Source organism: Mustelus asterias, chromosome 16 (assembly GCF_964213995.1).
Source record: "Mustelus asterias chromosome 16, sMusAst1.hap1.1, whole genome shotgun sequence".
In the NCBI taxonomy this organism is placed as follows: domain Eukaryota; kingdom Metazoa; phylum Chordata; class Chondrichthyes; order Carcharhiniformes; family Triakidae; genus Mustelus; species Mustelus asterias.
Genome location: NC_135816.1, coordinates 89,479,003 through 89,506,753, shown reverse-complemented (window position 1 = coordinate 89,506,753; position 27,751 = coordinate 89,479,003). Strand labels below are relative to the sequence as shown.

At 45.4% G+C, this 27,751-nt stretch overlaps 1 protein-coding gene, 1 long non-coding RNA gene and 1 other non-coding gene across 4 annotated transcripts in view; 2 read left to right on the top strand and 1 right to left on the bottom strand.

The window, feature by feature from the left end:
• The window catches only part of LOC144505282 (uncharacterized), a 445,368-nt gene that overhangs the window by 249,582 nt on the left and 168,035 nt on the right, over positions 1 to 27,751 (top strand). The gene's annotated exons all lie outside the window — the stretch shown is intronic.
• Positions 1 to 27,751, bottom strand: part of LOC144505280 (NACHT, LRR and PYD domains-containing protein 3-like) — a 108,609-nt gene that overhangs the window by 41,791 nt on the left and 39,067 nt on the right. For both annotated transcript variants that reach the window (XM_078231351.1, XM_078231350.1), the window contains exons 3-4: positions 25,668 to 25,764; positions 22,223 to 22,389 (exon numbers count right to left, since the gene is read on the bottom strand). In XM_078231351.1, coding sequence (XP_078087477.1) covers positions 22,223 to 22,389; positions 25,668 to 25,731 — 231 coding nt within the window. In that variant the 5' untranslated portion in view covers positions 25,732 to 25,764. The remainder of the gene's footprint in view (positions 1 to 22,222; positions 22,390 to 25,667; positions 25,765 to 27,751) is intronic.
• trnas-aga (transfer RNA serine (anticodon AGA)) lies at positions 13,954 to 14,035 on the top strand. Its single transcript has one exon. It is a non-coding gene; the product is annotated as a tRNA-Ser (tRNA).

Genomic DNA, 27,751 nt, shown 5'->3' with positions numbered 1-27,751 from the left:
TCGGCCCCCAAATAGTAATAGAGATGTGGAGGAAGAAATTGCTAAGCAGATTATGGATATGTGTGGGGGTCACAGGGTAGTTGTCATGGGGGACTTTAGCTTTCCAAAAATTGATTGGAACCTTTGTAGGTCAAATAGTTCGGATGGGGCAGTTTTTGTGCAGTGTGTGCAGGAGGGTTTCCTGACACAATATGTGGATAGGCCGACAAGAGGTGAGGCCACATTGGATTTGGTACTGGGAAATGAACCGGGCCAAGTCTTAGATTTGGTTGTGGGAGAGCACTTTGGAGATAGTGACCACAATTCGGTGTCTTTTGTTATTGCAATGGAGAGGGATAGGGCCGTACGGCAGGGCAAGGTTTACAATTGGGGGAGAGGTAATTATGATGCCACGAGGCAAGAATTAGGGGGCATAAGTTGGGAACAGAAACTGTCAGGGAAAGGAACTAATGAAAAGTGGAACTTTTTCAAGGAACAAATACTGGGTGTCCTTGATAGGTATGTCCCTGTCAGGCAGGGAGGAAATGGCCGAGTGAGGGAACCATGGTTCACGAAAGAGGTGGAATGTCTTGTGAAAAGGAAAAGAGAAGCTTATGTAGGGATGAGGAAACAAGGTTCAGATGGCTCGATTGAGGGTTACAAGTTAGCAAGGAATGAGCTGAAAAAGGGGCTTAGGAGAGCTAGGAGGGGACATGAGAAGTCCTTGGTGGGTCGGATCAAGGAAAACCCCAAGGCTTTTTAGTCTTATGTGAGGAATAAAAGAATGACCAGGGTGAGGTTAGGGCCGGTCAAGGACAGTAGTGGGAACTTGTGTATGGAGTAAGTAGAAATAGGCGAGGTGATGAATGAATACTTTTCTTCAGTGTTCACCAAGGAGAGGGGCCATGTTTTTGAGGAAGAGAAGGTGTTACAGGCTAATAGGCTGGAGGAAATAGATGTTCGGAGGGAGGATGTCCTGGCAGTTTTGAATAAACTGAAGGTCGATAAGTCCCCTGGGCCTGATGAAATGTATCCTAGGATTCTTTGGGAGGCAAGGGATGAGATTGCAGAGCCTTTGGCTTTGATCTTTAGGTCCTCGCTGTCCATGGGGATAGTGCCAGAGGACTGGAGAATGGCGAATGTTGATCCTCTGTTTAAGAAAGGGAATAGAAATGACCCTGGTAATTATAGACCGGTTAGTCTTACTTCGGTGGTTGGTAAATTGATTGAAAAGGTCCTTAGGGATGGGATTTACGACCATTTAGAAAGATGCAGATTAATCGGGGATAGTCAGCACGGATTCGTGAAGAGCAAGTCGTGCCTCACAAATTTGATAGAATTTTTTGAGGAGGTAACTAAGTGTGTTGATGAAGGTAGGGCAGTTGATGTCATATACATGGATTTTAGTAAGGCATTTGATAAGGTCCCCCATGGTCGGCTTATGATGAAAGTGAGGAGGTGTGGGATAGAGGGAAAGTTGGCCGATTGGATAGGTAACTGGCTGTCTGATCGAAGACAGAGGATGGTGGTGGATGGAAAATTTTTGGATTGGAGGCAGGTTGCTCGTGGAGTGCCACAGGGATCAGTGCTTGGTCCTCTGCTCTTTCTGGTTTTTATTAATGACTTAGAGGAGGGGGCTGAAGGGTGGATCAGTAAATTTGCTGATGACACCAAGATTGGTGTAGTGGATGAGGTGGAGGGCTGTTGTAGGCTGCAAAGAGACATAGATAGGATGCAAAGCTGGGCTGAAAAATGGCAAATGGAGTTTAACCCTGATAAATGTGAGGTGATTCATTTTGGTAGGACTAATTTAAATGTGGATTACAGGGTCAAAGGTAGGGTTCTGAAGACTGTGGAGGAACAGAGAGATCTTGGGGTCCATATCCACAGATCTCTAAAGGTTGCCACTCAAGTGGATAGAGCTGTGAAGAAGGCCTATAGTGTGATAGCTTTTATTAACAGGGGGTTGGAGTTTAAGAGCCGTGGGGTTATGCTGCAACTGTACAGGACCTTGGTGAGACCACATTTGGAATATTGTGTGCAGTTCTGGTCACCTCACTATAAGAAGGATGTGGAAGCGCTGGAAAGAGTGTAGAGGAGATTTTCCAGGATGCTGCCTGGTTTGGAGAGTAGGTCTTATGAGGAAAGGTTGAGGGAGCTAGGGCTGTTCTCTCTGGAGCGGAGGAGGCTGAGGGGAGACTTAATAGAGGTTTATAAAATGATGAAGGGGATAGATAGAGTGAATGTTCAAAGACTATTTCCTCGGGTGGATGGAGCTATTACAAGGGGGCATAACTATAGGGTTCGTGGTGGGAGATATAGGAAGGATATCAGAGGTAGGTTCTTTACGCAGAGAGTGGTTGGGGTGTGGAATGGACTGCCTGCAGTGAAAGTGAAGTAAGGCACTTTAGGAACATTTAAGCGGTCATTGGATAGGCACATGGAGCACACCAGGATGATAGGGAGTAGGATAGCTTGATCTTGGCTTCAGATAAAGCTCGGCACAACATCGTGGGCCAAAGGGCCTGTTCAGTGCTGTACTGTTCTATGTTCTATGTAATGTGGGATTGACGGCCCATTCACCAGTCCCCTGACATTCACCTGCCTCTCCAGCAGGAATTACACCAGGCAAGCTTAGATGTTGGTAATGACTAGCATAGGTCTGGCGTGCTGGACCCCAGCAGTTCAGGGGAGCACCACCAACTCCTCGGCAATGAGGGGCATCCTTCCCCCCCCCGCCAAACCATTCAAATAATGGGTTACCCCTCCCCACACCACGCAGGCATGAGGATGACTTGAACAACCCTCCCACGCCCCAGCCCCTCAGAGTCCCCACTCAGCCCACCACCCCCCTCAGACTCCTCACTGAGTTGACCTGAAGGTGGAAACCATCATCTTTTAAGAAGCATTGAGATGAGCACTTGAAACCCAATAGCACACAAGGTTATGAACCTAGCTGGAAAATGTGATTAGAATGGCCAGTGCAGACATGATGGGCCATATGGCCTCTTTCCGTGATGTAAAGTTCAATGATTCTAAGAGATCAGCATCACAGCAACAGAGATTTTCAGTGATACAGGAGGGTTGTAGAGGAGAATAAGGTTCCGGAGATAGAGAGAGTCACAGCCAGGAAGATATTTAAACAGGAGGATGGAAATTTTAAACTGGACAATTGAAAGAATAAACATAGGTATAACATCTGGAAAGCACCTGGGGAAGATTGGGGACAAGCTGCTGAATTTTGGAGTTCCTTGTGATGAGAGATAATGGAAGGTCGGCCAGGAGTGCACAAAGGTATGTATGAGGATTCAGCAGGAGATAAGCTGATGCAGGACTTGAGGCAAACAATGTTATGAGGGTTGAAGCAGGTGATCTTTAAGTTTAAAAGACTTAATTATCAGAGCATCCAGACCAAAGAAACAAAAGATGTTACCAGCTATATAATGCTTTACACTCTTCACAGTCACTGCTGGGACTGCAGTGCTGCCAGCTAATCAGATTATGTGAATCAGTTGAGTGTGAAATGGATGCAGAGCAGTCCAAGTCAGCAGCGATGGTGGAAAGCAAGACCCCACCATCTGGAAAATTCATCAAACTCTTCTATCAAAGGGGCGATTTTACCAAAAGGATTCTAAGGGTCAAGTGAATGGGAAAATGGGAGAAATTAAGGCTGTTTTTTCTGATCACACTATGGCAAAAATAAATCTTGACAAACTTGAAATTCGCCAGCGGGGGAGTGGATGGGGCCTAAATCACCCAAAATAGCAGCATGTGCAGGTTTCTGTGCTCTGAGAGCAGCAGAGATCTGTCCGTGCGTCTGCTGCTATAACTGGTCTTTGTGGCCTAAATCCAGACCGCCCCCCTCCAACTCAGCCATTGCGAGCAGCCGTCCCTCCCCCCACCAACCGTTGTTGCAGAATGGCAGTTCCCCCCATCCCCCCCAAACCAATCACCGTGCAGCTCTCCCTTCTGACCCTGTCCCTTTGGCACTGCCTGGTGCACAGTGGGCACTGGCACGGTGCTACGTTGGCAGTGCGAGGCTGGCACTGCCCAAGCGACACACCTCCTCGCCTCTGATCTCTCAGGGGGAGGGGGGTTTGGGGGGGGGGGGGGGGGGGAGAGAAGGCCTCAATGGCCTCCAGTTCTATCAGCGAGGCCATCATGCTTGGTCTCTGTTGATGGGGGATCATACATGACACTCACCAGAGAGAAGCTTCCCAGACAGGTGCAGGGCAGCCCAGACGATTCCATCCCAGGCTCACTAATTCTATTTAAATTAACAGGTAAATAAATTTTAAAAGGACGTTCAGCCTTACACCCGATATCCGGGGCCAGTAAGATAGTGAAAGGTGAGAAATTGGGCGCAAACCTAATTTCTCGGCTCTCTCGCAGTCTTGCCGCCAGGGTACAATAGTAAGATCACCCTCCAAATCTCCTCTGCTCCAAGGAGAACAATTCCAGCTTGTCCAACCTAATGTAAGATTTAATAGATTGTGCAAACAATTGAATTTTAATATATGCTTCTAATTAAATGCATTATATACCTTACTGAGATAATTGTGGTTTATTACGAATGTAACTTGCTAAAGGCGGAGAAAGGTTAAGAATGCTGAGTGAAACTAAGCACTCTGTAAATTACCAATTGTGTTGTTTATTGTTTATTTCACTTCTCAATTCTCAATATATATCCTGCAGTATTTTCGAGAGGCTCATGCCTGAACTAGCAGGTTGAGTATTGAGACTGTTAGGTAATAACTGTTAAGGTACGGATCAGAAATCCCAAAGTATGTTATGAAGCCCAACAGTTTTTCTATTTTGGCATAAGGTGTTTCACTCCAGGTGTGATTCTATTGACACACAGGAAACATTAATCAAAACAAACCTTATTTTAACAATACAGTTTAACTATAACAAATAAATTTGCTGAATTTTTACCAATTGAACTAATAACATGACAGGATACAATTGTTAACTGCTAACCTATCTCTACTGGTTCCAATTCAAGCAATATTCCTTTAATGGACTTAAACCTCTCTTCAAAATCCATTCGCAACACATTGGCTTAAGTACTTGTGCTTGGGATGCCAGTCCTTGAGCCTCCAGAACACTTTTGGAGAGAGAAAAACAGAGACCGATTTCTCCTAGCAGGTCCAAACCAGTAGCAGAGAGAGACAGAGGGACCTCTTGCTTCTTTCAGAACCTGGCAGTCACTGGCTGCTTTTCCCTGTAAGCTTAGCTCTTCCCCTTAAGCACATGACTGTCAATCAACCTCATCAAAACCCTAATCTGAAAAGCCAGGAGAAAAATCAAACAAACAAAAATGCGTCAACTCAGAATAAAACAGACAAATCCCAAGCTAAAAGAAAGCACTGGCCTGCAATTTCAACATGTGAACTTCTATTTTGCAGACAAATCAGCACCAGGTAAAACAGAGCTGAATTTTAAACATATCCCTTACAAGAAACATGATATAAATACATTTCTTAGTATCATCACATACCAGGGAACAAGACATTGTAAAAGAAAAAGAGAAGGTTAAATCTCATGGGATCCAGGGTGAGGTATCCAAATGGATACAAAATTGACTTCTTGACAGATGCCAGAGGGTGGGTGTAGAGATTTGTTTTTCAAACTGGAGCCCTGAGACCAGCGGTGTGCCTCAGGGATCAGTGCTGGGTCCACTGTTATTTGTCATTTATATTAATGATTTGGATGAGAATATAGGAGGCATGGTTAGTAAGTTTGCAGATGACACCAAGATTGGTGGCGTAGTGGACAGTGAAGAAGGTTATCTCCATTTGCAACGGGATCCTGATCAATTGGGCCAGTGGGCTGACGAATGACAGATGGGAGTTTAATTTAGACAAATGCGAGGTGATGTATTTTGGTAGATTGAACCAGGGCAGGACTTACTCAGTTAATGGTAGGGCATTGGGAGATTTACAGAACAAAGAGATCTAGGGGTACATGTTCACAGCTCCTGGAAAGTGGAGTCACAGGTGGACAGAGTGGTGAAGAAGGCATTCGGCATGCTTGGTTTCATCGGTCAGAACATTGAATACAGGAGTTGGAATGTCTTGGAGTTGTAGAAGACATTGGTAAGGCCACACTTGGAATAGTGTGTGCAATTCTGGTCACCCTATTATAGAAAGGACATTATTCAACTAGAAAGAATGCAGAAAAGATTTACTAGGATGCTACCAGAACTTGATGGATTGAGTTATAAGGAGAGTCTGGATAGACTGGGACTTTTTTCTCTGAAGCGTAGGAGGCTGAGAGGTGATCTTATAGAGGTCTATAAAATAATGAGGGGGCACAGATCAGCTAGAGAGTAAATATCTTTTCCCAAAGGTAGGGGAGTCTAAAACTAGACGGCTTGGGTTTAAGGTGAGCGGGGAGAGATACAAGTGTCCAGAGGAGCAATGTTTTCACACAGAGAGTGGTGGGTGTCTGGAACAAGCTGCCAGAGGTAGTAGTAGAGGCGGGTACAATTTTGTCTTTTAAAAAGCATTTAGATAGTTACATGGGTACGATGGGTATAGAGGGATTTGGGCCAAATGCGGGCAATTGGGATCAGCTTAGGGGTTTTTTTAAAAAAAGGGCAGCATCGACAAGTTGGGCTGAATGGCCTGTTTCCATGCTGTAAACCTCTATGACTCTGTAAAGTGTGGTAAGTAGACGACCCACCAAAGCTCAAGCAGGATCTCATTTAGATAAGATACCCAAACAGTGGAGACCTATGAGAATTGTGACTCAATATGGTGGAGTTATCAGTCATGCAATAGAGTACAAGAGCAAGGCGATTATGTTGGAATCATACAAAATGTTGGTTAGGCCACAATTGGAGTACTGTGTGCAGTTCTGGTTACCTCACTATAGGAAAGATGTGATTGCACTAGAGGGGTAGAAAGGAGATTCACTAGGATGTTGCCTGGAATGGAGCGTTTTAGCTATAAGGAGAGAATGGATAGGCTTGGATTGTTTGCTCTTGAGCAGAGAAGACTGAGAGGGTACATGGTTAAAGTGTATAAGATTATGAGGGGTATGGACAGGTTGAAAAGGAAGCAACTGTTGCTCTTGGTTGAGGGGTCAATCATGAGGGGGCACAGCTTTAGGCTGAGGGGCAGGATATTCAGAGGGGATTTGGGAAAAAAAATAATTCAGCGTGGTGAGAATCTGGAATGCACTGCCTGGGAAGGTCGTGGAGGCCGAAAACCTTACAACCTTTAAAACGTATTTGGATGAGCACTTGAAATATAACATTCAAATATACGGGACAAGTGCTGGAAAATGGGATTAGTGCGACTTTAGTGGTAGTTATTGTAGGTGCAGATTCATAGAACATAGAACATAGAAAGCCACAGCACAAACAGGCCCTTCGGCCCACAAGTTGCGCTGATCATATCCCTACCTCTAGGCCTATCTATAGCCCTCAATCCCATTAAATCCCATGTACTCATCCAGAAGTCTCTTAAAAGACCCCAACGAGTTTGCCTCCACCACCACCGACGTCAGCCGATTCCACTCACCCACCACCCTCTGAGTGAAAAACTTACCCCTGACATCTCCTCTGTACCTACCCCCCAGCACCTTAAACCTGTGTCCTCTCGTAGCAACCATTTCAGCCCTTGGAAATAGCCTCTGAGAGTCTACCCTATCCAGACCTCTCAACATCTTGTAAACCTCTATCAGGTCACCTCTCATCCTTCGTCTCTCCAGGGAGAAGAGACCAAGCTCCCTCAACCTATCCTCATAAGGCATGCCCCCCAATCCAGGCAACATCCTTGTAAATCTCCTCTGCACCCTTTCAATGGCTTCAACATCTTTCCTGTAATGAGGTGACCAGAACTGCGCGCAGTACTCCAAGTGGGGTCTAACCAGGGTCCTATAAAGCTGCAGCATTATCTCCCGACTCCTAAACTCAATCCCTCGATTAATGAAGGCTAGTACGCCGTACGCCTTCTTGACCGCATCCTCCACCTGCGAGGCCGATTTAAGAATCCTATGGACCTGGACCCCAAGGTCCTTCTGATCCTCTACACTGCTAAGAATGGTACCCTTCATATTATACTGCTGCTTCATCCCATTGGATCTGCCAAAATGGATCACTACACACTTATCCGGGTTGAAGTCCATCTGCCACTTCTCCGCCCAGTCTTGCATTCTATCTATGTCTCGCTGCAACTTCTGACATCCCTCCAAACTATCCACAACACCACCTACCTTGGTGTCGTCAGCAAACTTACCAACCCATCCCTTCACTTCCTCATCCAGGTCATTTATGAAAATGACAAACAGCAAGGGTCCCAGAACAGATCCCTGGGGCACTCCACTGGTCACTGACCTCCATGCAGAGAAAGACCCCTCCACAGCCACTCTCTGCCTTCTGCAGGCAAGCCAGTTCTGGATCCACAAGGCAACAGCCCCTTGGATCCCATGCCCTCTCACTTTCTCAAGAAGTCTTGCATGGGGGACCTTATCGAACGCCTTGCTGAAGTCCATATAGACCACATCCACCGCTCTTCCTTCGTCAATGTGTTTGGTCACATTTTCAAAGAACTCAACCAGGCTCGTAAGGCACGACCTGCCCTTGACAAAGCCGTGCTGACTACTTTTGATCATACTAAACTTCTCTAGATGATCATAAATCCTGTCTCTCAGGATCCTCTCCATCAACTTACCAACCACTGAGGTTAGACTCACCGGTCGGTAATTTCCCGGGCTGTCCCTGTTCCCTTTCTTGAATATAGGGACCACATCTGCAATCCTCCAATCCTCCGGAACCTCTCCCGTCTCCATCGACGATGCAAAGATCATCGCCAAAGGCTCCGCAATCTCCTCCCTCGCCTCCCACAGTAACCTGGGGTACATCCCATCCGGTCCCGGCGACTTACCAACCTTGATGCCATTCAATAGTTCCAACACATCCTCTTTCTTTATGTCCACATGCTCGATCCTTTCTGTCCACCGCAAACCAGCAGTACAACCACCCAGATCCCTTTCCACCGTGAATACCGAGGTAAAGTATTCATTAAGCACCTCCGCCATTTCTAACGGTTCCGCACAAACTTTTCCCCCTTCACCTTTTAAGGGTCCTATGCCTTCACATCTCATCCTTTTACTCTTGACATATTTGTAGAAAGCCTTGGGATTCTCCTTAATCTTACCCGCCAAGGTCTTCTCATGACCCCTTCTCGCTCTCCTAATTTCCTTCTTAAGCTCCTTCCTACATCCCGTATACTCCTCTAAATCCTTAACACCTCCTAGCTCTCTGAACCTTCTGTACGCCTCTCTTTTCTTATTCACCAGGTTCATCACAACCTTCGTGCACCACGGTTCCCGTACCCTACCAACACCCCCCTGTCTCATCGGAACGTTGTCATGCAGAGCTCCAGACAAACATTCCTTGAAAATCCTCCACTTTCCTTCGGTACTTTTCCCCAAGAATGCCTCCTTCCAATTTACCCGTCTAATTTCCTCCCTGATGACACTGTATTTCCCTTTACTCCAGAGAAACACTTTCCTAGCCTGTCTGATCCTATCTCTTTCCAATGCTATCGTGAAGGAGATAGAATTATGATCGCTATCCCCAAGATGCTCACCCACCGAGAGATCCTCCACCTGTCCAGGTTCATTAGCCAGCACCAGATCAAGTACAGCCTCTCCTCTAGTAGGCTTATCCACATACTGTGTCAGGAAACTCTCCTGGACACACCTAACAAACTCCTCTCCATCCAAACCCCTAGCCCTAGGGATATTCCAATCTATGTTTGGGAAATTAAAATCTCCCATCACGACAACTCTGTTATTCCTACATCTCTCCAGGATCTGTTTCCCCATCTGCTCCTCAACATCTCTGTTACTATTGGGCGGCCTATAGAAAACACCCAGCAAAGTTACCGACCCTTTCCTGTTCCTAACCTCCACCCACAGAGACTCCGTAGTCAATCCCTCCACGGCGTCCACCTTCTCTACAGCCGTGACACTATCCCTGATCAACAGTGCCACTCCCCCCCCTCTCTTGCCTCCCTCCCTGTCCTTCCTGAAACATCTAAAACCCGGCACCTGAAGCACCCAGTCCTGTCCCTGAGACATCCAAGTCTCCGTAATGGCCACCACATCACAATTCGAAGCAGCAATCCACGCTCTAAGCTCATCCACTTTATTCACTACACTCCTGGCATTAAAATAGACACATCTCAGACCTTCAGCCTGAGCACTTCCCTTCTCCATCACTCGTCTAACCTCCCTCTTACCCTGTCTACATTCCTTATCTATTTGCGAGCTAACCTCCTCGCTCTCAGTCCCCTCATTTCGATTCCCTCCCCCCAAGCTTTCTAGCTTAAAGTCTCTCCAGTAGCCTTAGCCAACCTTCCCGCCAGGATATTGGTCCCCCTGGGATTCAAGTGCCACCCGTCTTTTTTAAACAGGTCACACCTGCCCCTAAAGAGGTCCCAATGATCCAAGTACCCAAATCCTTGTCCCTTGCTCCAGTCCCTCAGCCACGCATTCATTCTCCACCGATTCCTGTTCTCACTCTCCCGCGGCACAGGCAGCAATCCCGAGATTACTACCTTTGCATTCCTCTTTCTCAGCTGTCTACCTAACTCCCTATATTCTCTTTTCACGACCCCTTCCCTCTTCCTACCTATGTCAGCAGTACCTATATGCATCACGACCTTCGGCTCCTCTCCCTCCCCCTTCAGGATTTCTGGGACTCGACCAGAGACATCCCGGACCCCTGCACCAGGGAGGCAAACCACCATCCGAGAGTCCCGTCTGTGTCTGCAAAAACGCCTATCTGACCCCCTCACCGTAGAGTCCCCAATTAGCACTACCCTCCTTTCCTTCCCTTTTGCACTACTGGGCCAGGCTCAGCTCCAGAGACACTGCCACCGCTGCTTCCCCCAGGTGGGCTGTCCTCCCCAGTAGTACTCAGACAGGAGTACTTATTATTAAGGGGCACATCCACCGGGGTGCTCACCATCAACCGAGCTTTCTCCTTCCTCACTGTTACCCAGTTACCCTCCTCCCGTGGTCCCGGTGTGACCACCTGCCGATAGCTCCTGTCAATGACCTCCTCACTATCCCTAACCCGGCGAAGGTCCTCGAGCTGCAATTCCAGTTCCCTAACATGGTCCCTTAGGAACCGCAGCTCAACACACCCAGCACAGATATGGTCGTCCGGGAGGCTAGGAGCCTCCAGGACCTCCCACATCCTACATTGGGAACAACATACTGGCCTCACACTCATAATTGCCCTTTTAAACACACAGGGAAAAAAAAAGTGAATGAAAATTTTAAACTTACCTTTCCTCCTCCTGTTTTCTCCAAAGCCCTGCTCTCACTGGGTCTTTTTTTTTAGGTTAGAGGAGGAGGGAGGGTGGGATACTCTACAAGTGTAGAGTATCGGGATTCCTCTCTGTTCCAATTTATTGGGGAAAAAAAAATCTCTCTCTCCCAGACCTCCCTGCGCGACCACTTCCGGGTTTAGAGATTTTTTAAAAAACCCACGAAAAAGTAAGTTAAAAAATAAAAGCGCTTACCCGCAACACTCCTCTCGCGAATCTCTCCCTCTCTGCTGTACTTCCAAGAAGCAATTCAATGGGCCAAAGGGCCTTTTCTGTGCTAATGTTTCTGTGACGAAGTTGCAGCAATTAGGTAGCCTTGATGCACAAAGCAGAGCAGCAAAACGAAGCAGCAACAGAAGAGCTGCGATGGGGGAAGGTCGCTGTCTAAGACCAATCAACCAGAACTGAGGGGAGTGGAATTATTTTGAACCTCAAGCTGTATGACTCACACTGAATATATAATGAATATTACATGTACCACAATTGTACGGAAGTACGTCAGAGTACAACTTGATTTGTGTGGACAACTTAAATACCTTCTCTCATTTGTAATGACCATATAAAGGACATTTGTAATTAAATATCTGTCATGTTTCTTTGATTATGTTGAAGCATCTCAGAGTGCAACATGATGTAACCAGAAAACTTGAATATTATTGCAATTTGTGTGATGGCCACTTTGCAATGTATGTAATGTTCTTTCAGATAGTTTACTAACAAAGTATATTTTTGCAAAAAGAAAATCTGTGTCCTGGCCCCTTAGTTATGATCATGCATCGGATTCAGCATCAGATCAGGTGTAATGCCTATTTTTGTCAGCTTGGATCTAGTATTTTGCGGAGACCAGAATTGAATTCAACTTGAATTTGAATTGTTTTTTGGTGCACGCAATGAGATGGATAAAGGGCTTGTTTTGTCAATTCTACCCTTTGGCTTTGTAACAGAGAGGGTTTTTAAAAATATATATATATATATATATATATCTGTGCCCAGAAACTTCAGAGACCAAGGGACTGAACATTGCTGACTAACCTACTGCCTGTTATTACTTAAACCCTTGTTTTATTTATAAAAGTCTATTTAGGAAACCTCACACTATTGTTGATAAAAACCCTTACCATTGGAATTAGACTGATAAATCACCTCAAGAATCCTCACATTCTTGCCAAAATATGGTGACTAGAACCATACAATACACTAGTTGTGCCCTAACCAGAGTTTTATAAAAATTCAACACTGCTTCCCTTCTCTTGTATTGTATCTTCAATCCAAAATCTTATTTTCTTTGTTAACTACTCTCTCAACGTGTCTTGCCACCTTGCAAGACAAATGCATGGGAATTTAAAGGTTCCTCGGACCCTGCCCACTATTTAGAGCTGTACTAGTAAGTATATATAGTTCTCCCCATCCCTTCTTCCAAAATGCATCACCTCACCTTTCTGTATTAAATTCCATGTCCCCAGAATGCTTATTTTGTTTGTCTACCTATGTCTTGTTGCTGTTGATAAGGACCATCCTTATTGTCATCCACACATCCAAGTCTGGTATTATTGAAAAATGTCGGCATTTTACTTTGACATACATCGATGATTTGATATTGAATACACAAACACAGTGGTCATAGCAAAGGTAACACCACTGTCTACAATCTTTCAGTCTGAAAAAGTGTTTTAGCATAACTCATTGTTTTCTGTCCTTCAGCCAATGTTTTATCCAAGCTGACACTGACCCTCATATTCCTTTAGCCTTAGTTTGTTAACCAGTTTTTATGGAATATTTTTGTCATACCCATTCTTAAAACCACCAAAGACATCACCTTTCTGTTACTGCAGTGTCAAACTCTGTGCTTGGCAAAGAACATGTATTTGTGAGATATTCATTTAAATCCAAAGTGAAACTCAAGAGATTCGGTAAAAACAGGTAACTGGATCTTCTGGTTATGAAATAAATAGACCTCTGAGAAATTAGCCTGAGTATTGCTGAAAAAGGAGACATGCCGTCAAAGTGGTTTTTTTGCCATTCTGCCCTGATGAGTGCAAGAATACCAAATCATAACAGGAAACAACAATTTATACTGAGTGAGGAAAGGGTGCTGATTCATCGGCAAGTGGACACTAATTACTGGATATTGCCGTGTACAATTTGCCATAGAAAAATAGTCCCTTAATCCTTTTGTTTCGTTCTTTATTTGTAGAGGACAAGACAGTACTTTAATCCTTACACTCCAGATTGTTCAGTCAGGGACAGTATGTTCTGAATTTTGCAAGCACAGTGTGGTTGAGTACAGTTTGTATTCTGCCTGTTCTGAACAACCGAAGAGATGTGTTGTGATATGATCCACTTGTCATTGGAATGTACAGCCTATCTACCTAGCATCACACCAGCACTGAAATTCATATACATTATTGATTTGTGAAAAGCAGAACACCTTAATATAAAAGCAAAATACTGTGGATGCTGGAATCTGAAACAAAAATAGAAAATGCTGCGCAATCTCAGCAGGTCTGACAGTGTTTGTGGAGAGAGAATACAGCCAACGTTTCGAGTCTGGATGATCCTTCATCAGAGCTCCAACTGTATTCTTAAATAAGTCGTTAAATAATATTCTTTAAATAAGTAAAATGTAGTCGTGGCCGAGAGGTTAAGGCGATGGACTAGAAATCCATTGGGGTCTCCCCGTGCAGGTTCAAATCCTGCCGACTATGTTTGGGCAGCACGGTAGCACAGTGGTTAGCACTGCTGCTTCACAGCTCCAGGGACCTGGGTTCGATTCCCGGCTTGGGTCACTGTCTGTATGGAGTTTGCACATTTCCTTGTGTCTGCGTGGGTTTCATCTGGGTGCTCCGGTTTCCTCCCACAGTCCAAAGATGTGCGGGTTAGGTTAATTGGGCATGCTAAAATTGCCCCTTAGTGTCCTGAGATGTGTAGGTTCGAGGGATTAGCGGGTAAATATGATGGGATATGGGGGTGGGGCCTGGGTGGGACTGTGGTCGGTGCAGACTCAATGGGCCCAATGGCCTCTTTCTGCACTGTAGGGTTTCTTTGATATTTCTATGATAAAGTTTGTTTTGATAAAGGCTTCCCAGTGGGTCAATTGAATCATACCTGTCGCGAAACACCTGATGCCAAAATCAAAAGTAAAAGTTGGGGTCGAGGCTAACTTCATAATATACCTTGGGAGTTTCTGATCTGGTCCCTAACACTACAATGTCTTCCCTAATCAGTACTCCCAGCACCACCCTTCCCCTCGCCACACCCCTGCCCCCCGCGCCCACCCCCCCCCGCCCCCCACTACTTTTTTCTTCATTTTTCTGTAAAATTTGCATTCTTGAATATTAAGCACCAAGTCCTTACCATTTCGAAGGCATAGTCCATATCATACACCTGTCTCTATATTCCTTGTATTTAATTCTAGTTCACTCTCATCTAATACAGTTCTATTTCCTTCTCGAGTACGATCCAACATGCTCACTCCTTTATGCCCTTATTCCTCTTTTCTACTTCCATAGGGCAGCACGGTGACACAGTGGTCAGCACTGCTGCCGCTCAGCGTCAGGGACCCGGGTTGGCTTCCAGCCGTGGATGACTTTGTTTGCACCTTCTCCCTTTGTGTGTGGGTTTCTCCATGCTCCGGTTTCCTCCCACGGTCTAAAGATGTGTAGGTTAGGTGGATTGTTCATGCTAAATGCCCGGGGTTACGGGAGTGGGGGGTGGGAGCTATTTTGGAGAGTTGGTACAGACTCGATAGGCCAACAAATGGCTACCTTCTGCACTGTAGAGATCCCATGGATTCTACATGGACAAGCCTGGTTTAGAAGCAAAGATGTTGGGCAACTTGGGTAAATAAATAGTGATGTTTTGAGGGGTGGGCGGCGCGGTAGCACAGTGGTTAGCACTGCTGCTTCACAGCTCCAGAGACCTGGGTTCGAATCCCGGCTCGGGTCGCTGTCTGTGTGGAGTTTGCGCATTCTCCCCGTGTCTGCGTGGGTTTCCTCCGGGTGCTCCGGTTTCCTCCCACAGTCCAAAGATGTTCGGGCTAGGTTGATTGGCCATTCTAAATTGCCCCTTAGTTTCCTGGGATGCATAGGTTAGAGGGTCCCGCTCGACAATCACCAGGCAAGACTGTTCTCTTTCTGTTGGGGAGCACTTCAGCGGTCACGGGCATTCGGCCTCTGATATTCGGGTAAGCATTCTCCAAGGCGGCCATCGCGACACACGACAGCGCAGAGTCGCTGAGCAGAAACTGATAGCCAAGTTCCGCACACACGCAGACGGCCTCAACCGGGATATTGGGTTCATGTCACACTATTTGTAACGCCCACAGTTGCGTGGACCTGCAGAGTTTCACTGGCTGTCTTGTCTGGAGACAATACACATCTTTTTAGCCTGTCTTGATGCTCTCTCCACTCCCATTGTTTTGTTTCTTAAAGACTTGATTAGTTGTAAGTATTCGCATTCCAACCATTATTCATGTAAATTGAGTCTGTGTCTTTATAAACTCTGTTTGTGAACAGAATTCCCACTCACCTGAAGAAGGGGCTTAGAGCTTCGAAAGCTTGTGTGGCTTTTGCTACCAAATAAACCTGTTGGACTTTAACCTGGTGTTGTTAAACTTCTTACTGTGTTTACCCCAGTCCAACGCCGGCATCTCCACATCATAGGTTAGAGGGGTCAGTGGGTAAATATGTAAGGATATGTGGATAGGGCCTGGGTGGGATTGTGGTTGGTGCAGACTCGATGGGCCAAATAGCCTCTTTCTGCACTGTAGGATTCTATGATTCTATGAGTGTACATATTACAGAGAGAGAGGTGCTGGAAGTTTTAAAGCGCATCAAGATAGATAAATCCCCGGGACCTGATGAAGTGTATCCCAGGACGTTGTGGAAGGCTAGGGAGGAAATTGTGGGTCCCCTAGCCAAGATATTTGAATCATCGATAGTCATGGGTGAGGTGCCTGAAGATTGGAGTGTGGCAAATGTTGTGCCCTTGTTTAAAGAGGGCTGCAGGGAAAAGCCTGGGAACTACAGGCCAGTGAGTCTTACATCTGTGGTGGTAAGTTGTCGGAAGGTATTTTGAGAGACAGGAAGTACAAGCATTTAGAGATGCAAAGACTGATTAGGGACAGTCAGCATGGCTTTGTGAGTGGAAAATCATGTCTCACAAATTTGATTGAGTTTTTTGATGGGATAACCAAGAAAGTAGATGAGCGCAGTGCAGTTGATGTTGTCTACATGGACTTTAGCAAGGCCTTTGACAAGATACTGCATGGTAGGTTGTTGCATAAGGCTAAATCTCGCAGGATCCAGGGTGAGTTATTTAAATGGATACAAAATTGGCTTCTTGACAGAAGCCAGAGGGTGTTTGTCGAGGGTTGTTTTTCAAACTGGAGACCTGTGACCAGCAGTGTGCCTCAGGGATCAGTGCTGGGTCCACTGTTATTTGTCATTTATATTAATGATTTGGATGAGAATATAGGAGGCATGGTTAGTAAGTTTGCAGATGACACCAAGATTGATGGCATAGTGGACAGTGAAGAAGGTTATCTAGGATTGCAATGGGATCTTGATCAATTGGGCCAGTGGGCTAACGAATGGCAGATGGAGTTTAATTTAGACAAATGCGAGGTGATGCATTTTGGTAGAACCAGGGCAGGACTTACTCAGTTAATGGTAGGGCGTTGGGGAGAGTTACAGAACAAAGAGATCTAGGGGTACATGTTCATAGCTCCTTGAAAGTGGAGTCACAGGTGGACAGAGTGGTGACGAAAGCATTCGGCATGCTTGGTTTCATCGGTCAGAACATTGAATACAGGAGTTGGAATGTCTTGGAGTTGTACAAGACATTGGTAAGGCCACACTTGGAATACTGTGTACAGTTCTGGTCACCCTATTATACAAAGGATATTATTAAACTAGAAAGAGTGCAGAAAATATTTACTAGGGTGCTACCGGGGCTTGATGGTTTGAGTTATAAGGAGAGGCTGGAGCGCAGGAAGCTAAGAGGTGATCTTATAGAGGTCTATAAAATAATGAGGGGCACAGATCAGCTAGATAGTCAATATCTTTTCCCAAAGGCAGGGGAGTCTAAAACTAGAGGGCATAGGTTTAAGGTGAGAGGGGAGAGATACAAAAGTGTCCAGAGGGGCACTTTTTTCACACAGAGGGTGGTGAGTATCTGGAACAAGCTGGCAGAGGCAGTAGTAGAGGCGGGTACAATTTTGTCTTTTAAAAAGCATTGAGACAATTACATAGGTAAGATGGGTATAGAGGGATATGGGCCAAATGCGGGCAATTAGGATTAGCTTCGGGGTTTAAAAGAAAAAGGGCGGCATGGACAAGTTGGGCCGAAGGGCCTGTTTCCATGTTGTAAGACTCTATGACTCTAGATCTCCTAACCATACTATTCTACACTAATTCCCATTCTGTTGAGGGTGTAACCCGTCAATTTTAAATTGGTTCTTCCTCACTCAGAGCTGACCTCAAGATCCCAAGAATCTGAAGTCCTCCCTCCTGCATCATGCCTCAAGTCATTCACCAATCCTCTCCATTGTCCTGTTTCAACTTTTGCACAGCAAGAAGTCTCACAACACCAGGTTAAAGTCCAACAGGTTTATTTGGTAGCAAATACCATAAGCTTTCGGAGCGCTGCCCCTTCGTCAGATGGAGTGGATATCTGCTCTCCAACAGTGCACAGAGACACAGAAATCAAGTTACAGAATACTAATTAGAATGCAAATCTCTACAGCCAGCCAGGTCTTAAAGGTACAGATAATGTGGGTGGAGGGAACATTAAACACAGGTTAAAGAGATGTGTATTGTCTCCAGACAGAACAGCTAGTAAGATTCTGCAAGATCAGGGGGAAAGCTGTGGGGGTTACTGATAATGTGACATAAATCCAACATCCCAGTTTAGGCCGTCATCATGTGTGCGGAACTTGGCTGTCAGTTTCTGCTCAGCGACTCTGCGCTGTCGTGTGTCGTGAAGGCCGCCTTGGAGAACACTTACCTGAAGATCCAAGGCTGAATGCCCGTGACTGCTGAAGTGCTCCCCCATCAGGAAGAGAACAGTCTTGCCTGGTGATTGTCGAGCGGTGTTCATTCATCCGTTGTCGTAGCGTCTGCATGGTTTCCCCAATGTACCATGCCTCGGGACATCCTTTCCTGCAGCGTATCAGGTAGACAACGTTGGCCGAGTTGCAAGAGTATGTACCGTGTACCTGGTAGATGGTGTTCTCACGTGAGATGATGGCATCCGTGTCGATGATCCGGCACGTCTTGCAGAGGTTGCTGTGGCAGGGTTGTGTGGTGTCATGGTCACTGTTCTCCTGAAGGCTGGGTAGTTTGCTGGGGACAATGGTCTGTTTGAGGTTGCGTGGTTGTTTGAAGGCAAGAAGTGGGGGTGTGGGGATGGCCTTGGCGAGATGTTCGTCTTCATCAATGACATGTTGAAGGCTCTGGAGGAGATGCCGTAGCTTCTCCGCTCTGGGGAAGTACTGGACGACGAAGGGTACTCTGTCCCCCGTGTCCCGTGTTTGTCTTCTGAGGAGGTCGGTGCGGTTTTTCGCTGTGGCGCGTCGGAACTGTTGATCGATGAGTCGAGTGCCATATCCTGTTCTTATGAGGGCATCTTTCAGCGTCTGGAGGTGTCTGTTGTGATCCTCTTCATCCGAGCAGATCCTGTGTATTCGGAGGGCTTGTCCGTAGGGGATTGCTTCTTTTACGTGTTTAGGGTGGAATCGGTTGCATTCTTGGACACACGCATCTCCATTAAGGACGGTCACCTCAGCACCTCACTGTACCGCAAGCCCACGGATAACCTCATGATGCTCCACTTCTCCAGCTCCCACCCTAAACACGTAAAAGAAGCAATCCCCTACGGACAAGCCCTCCGAATACACAGGATCTGCTCGGATGAGGAGGATCGCAACAGACACCTCCAGACGCTGAAAGATGCCCTCATAAGAACAGGATATGGCACTCGACTCATCGATCAACAGTTCCGACGCTCCACAGCGAAAAACCGCACCGACCTCCTCAGAAGGCAAACACGGGACACGGTGGACAGAGTACCCTTCGTCGTCTAGTACTTCCCCGGAGCGGAGAAGCTACGGCATCTCCTCCGGAGCCTTCAACATGTCATTGATGAAGACGAACATCTCGCCAAGGCCATCCCCACACCCCCACTTCTTGCCTTCAAACCACGCAACCTCAAACAGACCATTGTCCCCAGCAAACTACCCAGCCTTCAGGAGAACAGTGACCATGACACCACACAACCCTGCCACAGCAACCTCTGCAAGACGTGCCGGATCATCGACACGGATGCCATCATCTCATGTGAGAACACCATCTACCAGGTATACGGTACATACTCTTGCAACTCGGCCAACGTTGTCTACCTGATACGCTGCAGGAAAGGATGTCCCGAGGCATGGTACATTGGGGAAACCATGCAGACGCTACGACAACGGATGAATGAACACCGCTCGACAATCACCAGGCAAGACTGTTCTCTTCCGGTGGGGGAGCACTTCAGCAGTCACGGGATCTTCAGGTAAGCATCCTCCAAGGCGGCCTTCACGACACACGACAGCGCAGAGTCGCTGAGCAGAAACTGATAGCCAAGTTCCGCACACATGAGGACGGCCTAAACCGGGATGTTGGATTTATGTCACATTATCAGTAACCCCCACAGCTTTTCCCCCTGATCTTGCAGAATCTTACTAGCTGTTCTGTCTGGAGACAATACACATCTCTTTAACCTGTGTTTAATGTTCCCTCCACCCACATTATCTGTACCTTTAAGACCTGGCTGGCTGTAGAGATTTGCATTCTAATTAGTATTCTGTAACTTGATTTCTGTGTCTGTGCACTGTTGGAGAGCAGATAACCACTCCATCTGACGAAGGGGCAGCGCTCCGAAAGCTTATGGTATTTGCTACCAAATAAACCTGTTGGACTTTAACCTGGTGTTGTGAGATTTCTTACTGTACTTACCCCAGTCCAACGCCGGCATCTCCACATCATCAACTTTTGCTGGCAGAGATTACCACCTTTAAGATTGTACCTTTTCATTTTTCTCCCCCAACTTCTGAAAGTCTGACCATAGGACTTCAATACCTTCCTCCTATTTGCCGTCCTCCTGATGTGCACTACAACCTCTGGCTCACTCTTGCCCCTTGCAGAATATTCTGCAACCTCGCTATGGTGTCATGGAGCAACATATCATGCATCAGCACATGGCTCACAGAAATATTTGTCTGACCCCTAACTATGGAACCTCCTTTAATGACTGTGTTTCTATTCTTTGCTGCTCCCCCTGTGTAGTCCCTTGCTCGTTGGTACCATGATATTTCACTCTTAAAGGTTTTGTCCCTCACAATGATCTGCAATGCTGACTGCCAATTTGAGAATGGCAGACACGCTGAAGCATCCTTTACTACATACTGTCCCAGGTAGCCATCCATTTACTGTGCTGAACTTTCACTGTCTCGTTGGTGACCAACTCCTGAAACATGATCCAAGAAACTCTCACCATCTCTGGAGCTCCACAGTGACTCCTTGAGCACAAAAATCCTGAGATTGAGTTGAGTTCAAGAGCTGGAGCCACTTCTTAAATACCCCAAAACACATGACATTCCTGAAGTTCCCATGTGATGCAGGATTTGCAGGTGGCAAGTCTTTGCTGCTCTTTTATGATCGAAAAATATGCTTTTCTGATTTTTAGAATCTAATTACTACCTTGTGTATTAATGTATGTTTCCAGACCCACCCTTTGTTCAGACTCTGAATACCAATTCACTTATTCTTATACTTACCCTGATTGAAATGTTATTAATTCGTTTAACTAGTTATGCTATAAATTCAATACATTACTAAATTGTTTTCCATTAGTAATTAAAACCACTGCCCCAGGTTTAAAAAAAAGACATTAAACAAAGAGTCATCCAGCTGCAGTCCTCGGAGTCACTTCTTACATTTTTGGAAATAGCCTCCAAAACAGAAAGGTTGAAATCATAGAATCCCGACAGTGCAGAAGGAGGCCATCCAGCCATCGAGTCCGCACTGACCTCAATCCCACCGAGGTCTCATCTCCGTAACCCCACTCATCTACCCTACAAATCCCCCTAACACTCAGAGGCAATTTAGAGTGGCCAGTCAACCTAACCTACACATCATTGGACTGTGGGAGGAAACTGGAGCACCCAGAGGAAACCAACGCATACACAGGGACAACTTGCAAACTCCACACAGGCAGTTACCCGAGGCCGGAATTGAACCCGGGTCCCTGGCACTATGAAGCAGCAGTGCTAACCACTGTGCCGCCCAGACAGACAGCTTGCTGAGCTTAAATGGTGGGGAGGTTGGGAAGGAGCAATGGTGATTTAGAAACTAATCATAGCAAACAATACATGAGATTTTATGTTTTTAAAACTCATTCACTGACATGGAGTTAATGTCTTAACCAGTGATATTTCAGTGAGCAAGTGGTCAATATGTGGAACAAACTCCCTCGGGTGATCGCTGTCAGCACTGAATTATTCAAATGCAAATTAGATAGATTTGTTTCAGAAAATAGCATTCTGGGATGTAGCATATGATTAATTTGGGTTATAGCATCTGCCACGTGAAACATTCTTGGGAGAAACAGGTGACAGTGATTCTTAAAGCTCTGCTGGGATTTTTATCATTTCATTTCTGGTTCTATTGTGGATGAACTGATTGCTGTGATTGGTTAATAACTTTAATATCATCACAGCAAGTGACTGTCATGATGTTAAAACGTGATTTAGGCTGATTTCCCCCCCCCCCCCCCCCCCCCCCCCCCCACATCTAACCATTCATTTAATAACTTTGTCTCATTATATCAAATAATTCACTCCTCCCACTTACTCCATGTTCTTGTCCACTGAAATGCCTTTCATATGTTAACAGTGAGCTGATTCCATCCACCACTTCTTCAATCGCTTGTTCTAGTCTGTCCCGGTAGAACTTTGTCAACCGGAACAACTCGTAATCGTCATACATTGTCAAGAACTCCGTGATTGTAGAGTTTGGATCTGTGAACAACATAAATGTCTGCTTTAATTCATTTATAATGAACAAACAATTTCCCCTTTGAATCATGTCATTAAGCATCAAATTAAAACCACATATGCTACATTCCATTGACCTGTATAATCACTTCGTAATAAAAAAAAATCAAACTGATCAAGCAAGATTCATCTTATCAGTTCCAGCCTCTTGGATTATCCCCTGTATCTTCAAATGTTCACTATTTTGACTTCAAAGTACAGATACCAAGGTCTAGATTTTTGCCTTGAGATTAGCCCCACAAAGCCTCCATCCAAAATGTCTGCCTGAGCTTCCGATTTTCAGTTCAAGGAGTGGGCAGAATCCCAGGAAGACGTGAGGAGGCTGTCTGGTATGGAAGGGGGCTCGAAAGAAGGCCAACTTGGGGCTTCAGCCCTCTACGCTTTCATCTACTAGCCATCCCACAACAATGCCACCTCACTGACACAGAATAAGTTTGGATTATTTTCTCATCACAAAAGAGTCAGAGTAATCACAACTTAATTGTTCGATGTGGGGAAAACATTCTGTCTAAATCACTTTTTAGCATCACGAAAGTCACCTGCTATGTTGATATCAAAGTTATTGACTAGTCACAGCAATCAGTTTATCCACAACAGACCCAGACATGAAGTGAGGAAAATCACAGCAGAGCTTTGAAAATCAGTCACCTGTTTCTCTCAAGAACATTACACATGGCAGATGTCATATTCCAAATTCATGATATGCTACATTCCAAATGTTATTTTCTCAAACAACTAACTAATTTGGATTTGAATCCCCCCCCTCCCCCACCCCACCCCACCCCACCCCCCCACGTATGCCTCTTCAAACAACTCCCAAGGCCCTTCATGGTGCTAGAGAAGGTATGATTCCCCAAACAAGCCCCCATGGCCCTTTATAGCTCTAAGTCAATGTAGTGCCAACTCATGGTCCTCACCTACCATACTTTAGCTTTAAACGTACCAAGCCAATTCAACTATTATCCACCATGGGCAGACCTCAAGACCGCATAAAATTGTTTAATAGAACTTTAAGTGTTTATTGCTAAATTCACTATATTGAAAGACAAAACACATTTCCAGAAATAAAACATTTACAATACTTCAACTAAACAGAGCCTTTTTATCACAAACATTTCATTACATACAAACATACAACTTAGGAGCAGGAATAAGACATTTGGTCACAAGATCAATGTTGTGTCTTGTACAGTAAATAAATTAAAATGACACAATACTCTAATTCTGTCTTTATCTTGATTTCAAATTTCTTGGAAGGAGAATGTTTCATAAATATGTTCACGCCTTCTACTTCGATTAAAATTGTTCATTTGAGAAACACTCCAGGTTTTGTTGCACTGGAAATATTTGCATCCCTGTGTGGGCAGTCCTGGTGCCTATGTTGATTTTTGTGTCACAATACAAGCCTTTCAAATTGGTGGCTGATGTGGACTATCCCACTCTTCCACCCAGTTTTATGGGCTTTCTTCTGGGTGCATCTGATGCTCCTGTGCCAGTCAGTCAAGAAAGTCATGTGAAGCATTGAAGTAACGACGAATGACTGCCCAGCTAAATTCTCCAAGTTCAGCCTGTCTCCCTAGACCACTTGATCTAAAGTAAGGTCTGCACAATGTTGGAGATTTTATCTTGGATCCCATAACCATGCTCTGTATCTACTAGTACTAACTAGACAACATAGGTCAGTTAGAAATAATTCAGTTGATTCCCAGGTCATTGCGATCTCTGGTTAAAACACATTCTATTCCCAACTTTTGCTTTGGATTTTAGTTACCAAAGGCTTTGAGAATGGTCTCAAAGTCTGCGGGAGACTCCTTCAGTCCCTGCCTCAGGAATGAGTCATCTGCAACTGGACCAGAAGCATAAAGAGCAGAACTGCCTCGATAATTCTGCTCCTTAGAATGAAGGTTCAATGTTGCTTGATGTTGAAGGAAATGGTGTTTCCGTAACTCCCACTTCTGGCCTCCCTACCGGCCCTTGAGACATTCAACTGGGCAGGGGCAGGGGTCGCTCACCAGGGGTATGCCCTCTGATATCCCGCTCTTGTTAGCCTCCTCCCGTTGTTACAGTAGTAAATATGAGCTGCTATTGAGTTTTCTTTCACTCTGCGGTTCTGTCGATAACACCATTGTACTTTTGTTTCCACTCTTGCCACTATGTTTTATCTGAGGATACCAGGCATAGTATTTGGTTATTGGACAGACTGTAGTCATACTCTGGCATTAGTAATTCATCTAAACAGATTAAAAAGCAGACCTGTCACTCCTGGACCTGATGTTCCAATCTCTCTCTCTCGAGCAAGTCCAACATGACAGACTGACGTCATAATCCACCATCATCTCTGTCATGCATTAGTATATCCCATCTGATAACCCTTTATATAATCGGCCAATCTGATTGGACTGCAGGTCTCTAGGCCCAGGAGTGCCCGAAGCTGCAGTGATTAGCCCCACAAAGCCTCCATCCAAAATGTCTGCCTGAGCTTCCGATTTTCAGTTCAAGGAGTGGGCAGAATCCCAGGAAGACGTGAGGAGGCTGTCTGGTATGGAAGGGGGCTCGAAAGAAGGCCAACTTGGGGCTTCAGCCCTCTACCCTTTCATCTACTAGCCATCCCACAACAATGCCACCTCACTGACACAGAATAAGTTTGGATTATTTTCTCATCACAAAAGAGTCAGAGTAATCACAACTTAATTGTTCGATGTGGGGAAAACATTCTGTCTAAATCACTTTTTAGCATCACGAAAGTCACCTGCTGTGTTGATATCAAAGTTATTGACTAGTCACAGCAATCAGTTTATCCACAACAGACCCAGACATGAAGTGAGGAAAATCACAGCAGAGCTTTGAAAATCAGTCACCTGTTTCTCCCAAGAACATTACACATGGCAGATGTCATATTCCAAATTCATGATATGCTACATTCCAAATGTTATTTTCTCATGATTCCTCAGAGTTAAGTGTAGGGATCAGAGGGTGAGGAAGAAAGGAGACACCCAGGGGGATGGGCTGAAAGGTGTGGGAAGGCTTGATGGGAAAAGTGCACCTGCAGGGACTGAATCTTCTGGGGGGTACCCAAAGTTGAAAGGAATCTGCTGGAGACCCACTATATGGTCATTCACTTCCCTGTTTCCACTCAGTCCCAGTCCTACTCCTACTACTTCTTCCGAAGTGAGCTGCAGGGTGCGGCTCAAAACATGCGTCTTTTATCTGGACTTTTGTTTCCAAATATATTGTGAACCCACCTGTGTCCATTTTCATTCCTGTCGAAACCGTCAGATTTTCTCTCCGGTCTAGACCTTCAGCCATTGTGGTGACAACCGTTCCCAGATTTCTGAACCTCTGCAAGAAATAAAGGTTTTAGCTTGGCAGAATTTCCTTTCCTCTCCATCCTACACATCCCTGCCACCCTGCAGCCATTTTAGACTCCAATTGACTGGAGAATGGACTTCTGCCCCTCACTTGAAAGTTCAGTCTGAGAGAGATGCTGGCCATTCGAACTGGCTGTCAGCTTTCTAGTGTCTGCAGTGCCAGAAGTTGGAGCAGATGGGACTGAGGCTGCATGTTCCCGGTGACCAAATCACTGGGTTCCAGGATAGGTAAATTTTGGTCGTCTCAAGGAGGGGAAAACAGGCGAGGCCCAGTGGAAGGCAGGGGGGTGCAGAGTGTTGGTGGAGTGGCTGGGGATGGCGTTGGGGGTGGGGGAATGAAAATACAGTATAAAATAAGGATTACTGTTTTAAGGAGTGCAAGAGCAGAGGGGCCTAGGTGTTCCTGTACATAAGTCACTGAAGGTAGCAAGACAGGTTGAAAGCACTTTTAATAAAGCATTCAATATCCTAGACTTTATTAATAGGGAAATAGAGTACAGGAACAGGGGGTTATGCTGCAGTTGTAAAAGTCAACAATTTGGCCTCAGCTGGGGTATTACATCTATATCTGGTTACCACACTTCAGGAAGACATTAGGGAATGTGCAGAAAAGATTCAAGAGAATGGTCTGGAGATGAGGAACTTCAGTTATGAAGAGACATTAGAGAAATAAGGATTATTTTCCTTGGAGAAAAACACTCAAATGAGATTTAGTTGAGTTATTCAAAATCATTCGGGATCTGGACAGAGTAGGTAGGGAGAAACTGTTCCGACCCATGAAAGGATGGATAACAAGAGGGCATAGATTTACAATAATTAACAAACTAAGCAAAGATGACATGAGAAAAAACTTTTTCACACAGCAAGTGGTTAAGTTCTGGAAGGACACATTCAATTGAAGCATTCCAAAGGGAATTAGACTGCTTTCTGAAAATAACTAATGTGCAGGGTTAAGGAAGAAGGTGGCAGAAAGGCATTAAGGAAGCTGCATATTCAGAGAGCTGGGGCAGACATGATTGGCAGAATATGTGCACAAATCATTGAAGGTCACAGGGCAAGTTGAAAAAACAGTTGGTAAGGCTTATAGGATTGTAATTATAAAGTAGAGGCACAGAATACAAATGGACCTTCATAAGACACTGTTCAACCTCAACTGAAATATTGGATTGAATTTTGGGCATACACTTTGGGAAAGATGTGAAGCCATAATACAGGGTGGAGTATTGATGACCTGCAATTATCCAAGGGAAAATGGATGAAACGGAGAAAAGAATCCTGTCAGGCCAGAGTTCATTTACCTTGGTGGGGGCTCACCTTAGTCCTTGGAAGCCATGCTGCATGGAATGTTGGACATCCTGGTTAAAGTGAGGGAGATGGGGCCAGAGGAGGAGTGTGCATTGCTCATTTCTCCGAGAGGAACTGGGGGTGAATTCATGGCTGAATTTGAGAATTGGCTGCCATGCTGTCGCAGTCTTGGCTTTTCAAGTTCGATGGAATTTCTGGATGGATCCTTTATGTTGTTCCTTTGCTCAAGAAAGGAAATAGGGATAATTCAGGAATTTATAGACCGATGAATCTCACGTGGGTGGTTGGGAAGCGATTGGGAGAGGATTTACGCACATTTGGAAAAACATGGCCTAATTCACAAAAGTCAGCATGGCTTTGTTAGGGGCAGCTCATACCTTACTATCGATTGAGTTTTAAGGATGTGACGAAGGTGATCGATGAGGGTAGAGCAGTGGATGTTGTCTACATGAATTTTAGCAAAGCTTTCAACAAGGCCCCTCAATGGTAGGCTCATCCAGAAGATTAAGATGACTGGGATCCTTGGTGACTTGGCTACTTGGATTTAGAATTGCTTGCCCAAAGTCAGAGAGTAGTGATGGAAGGCTGTTTTTCTGGCTGGCGGCCGGTGACTAGTGGTGTTCCACAAGGATCCATACTGGGACTCTGCTGTT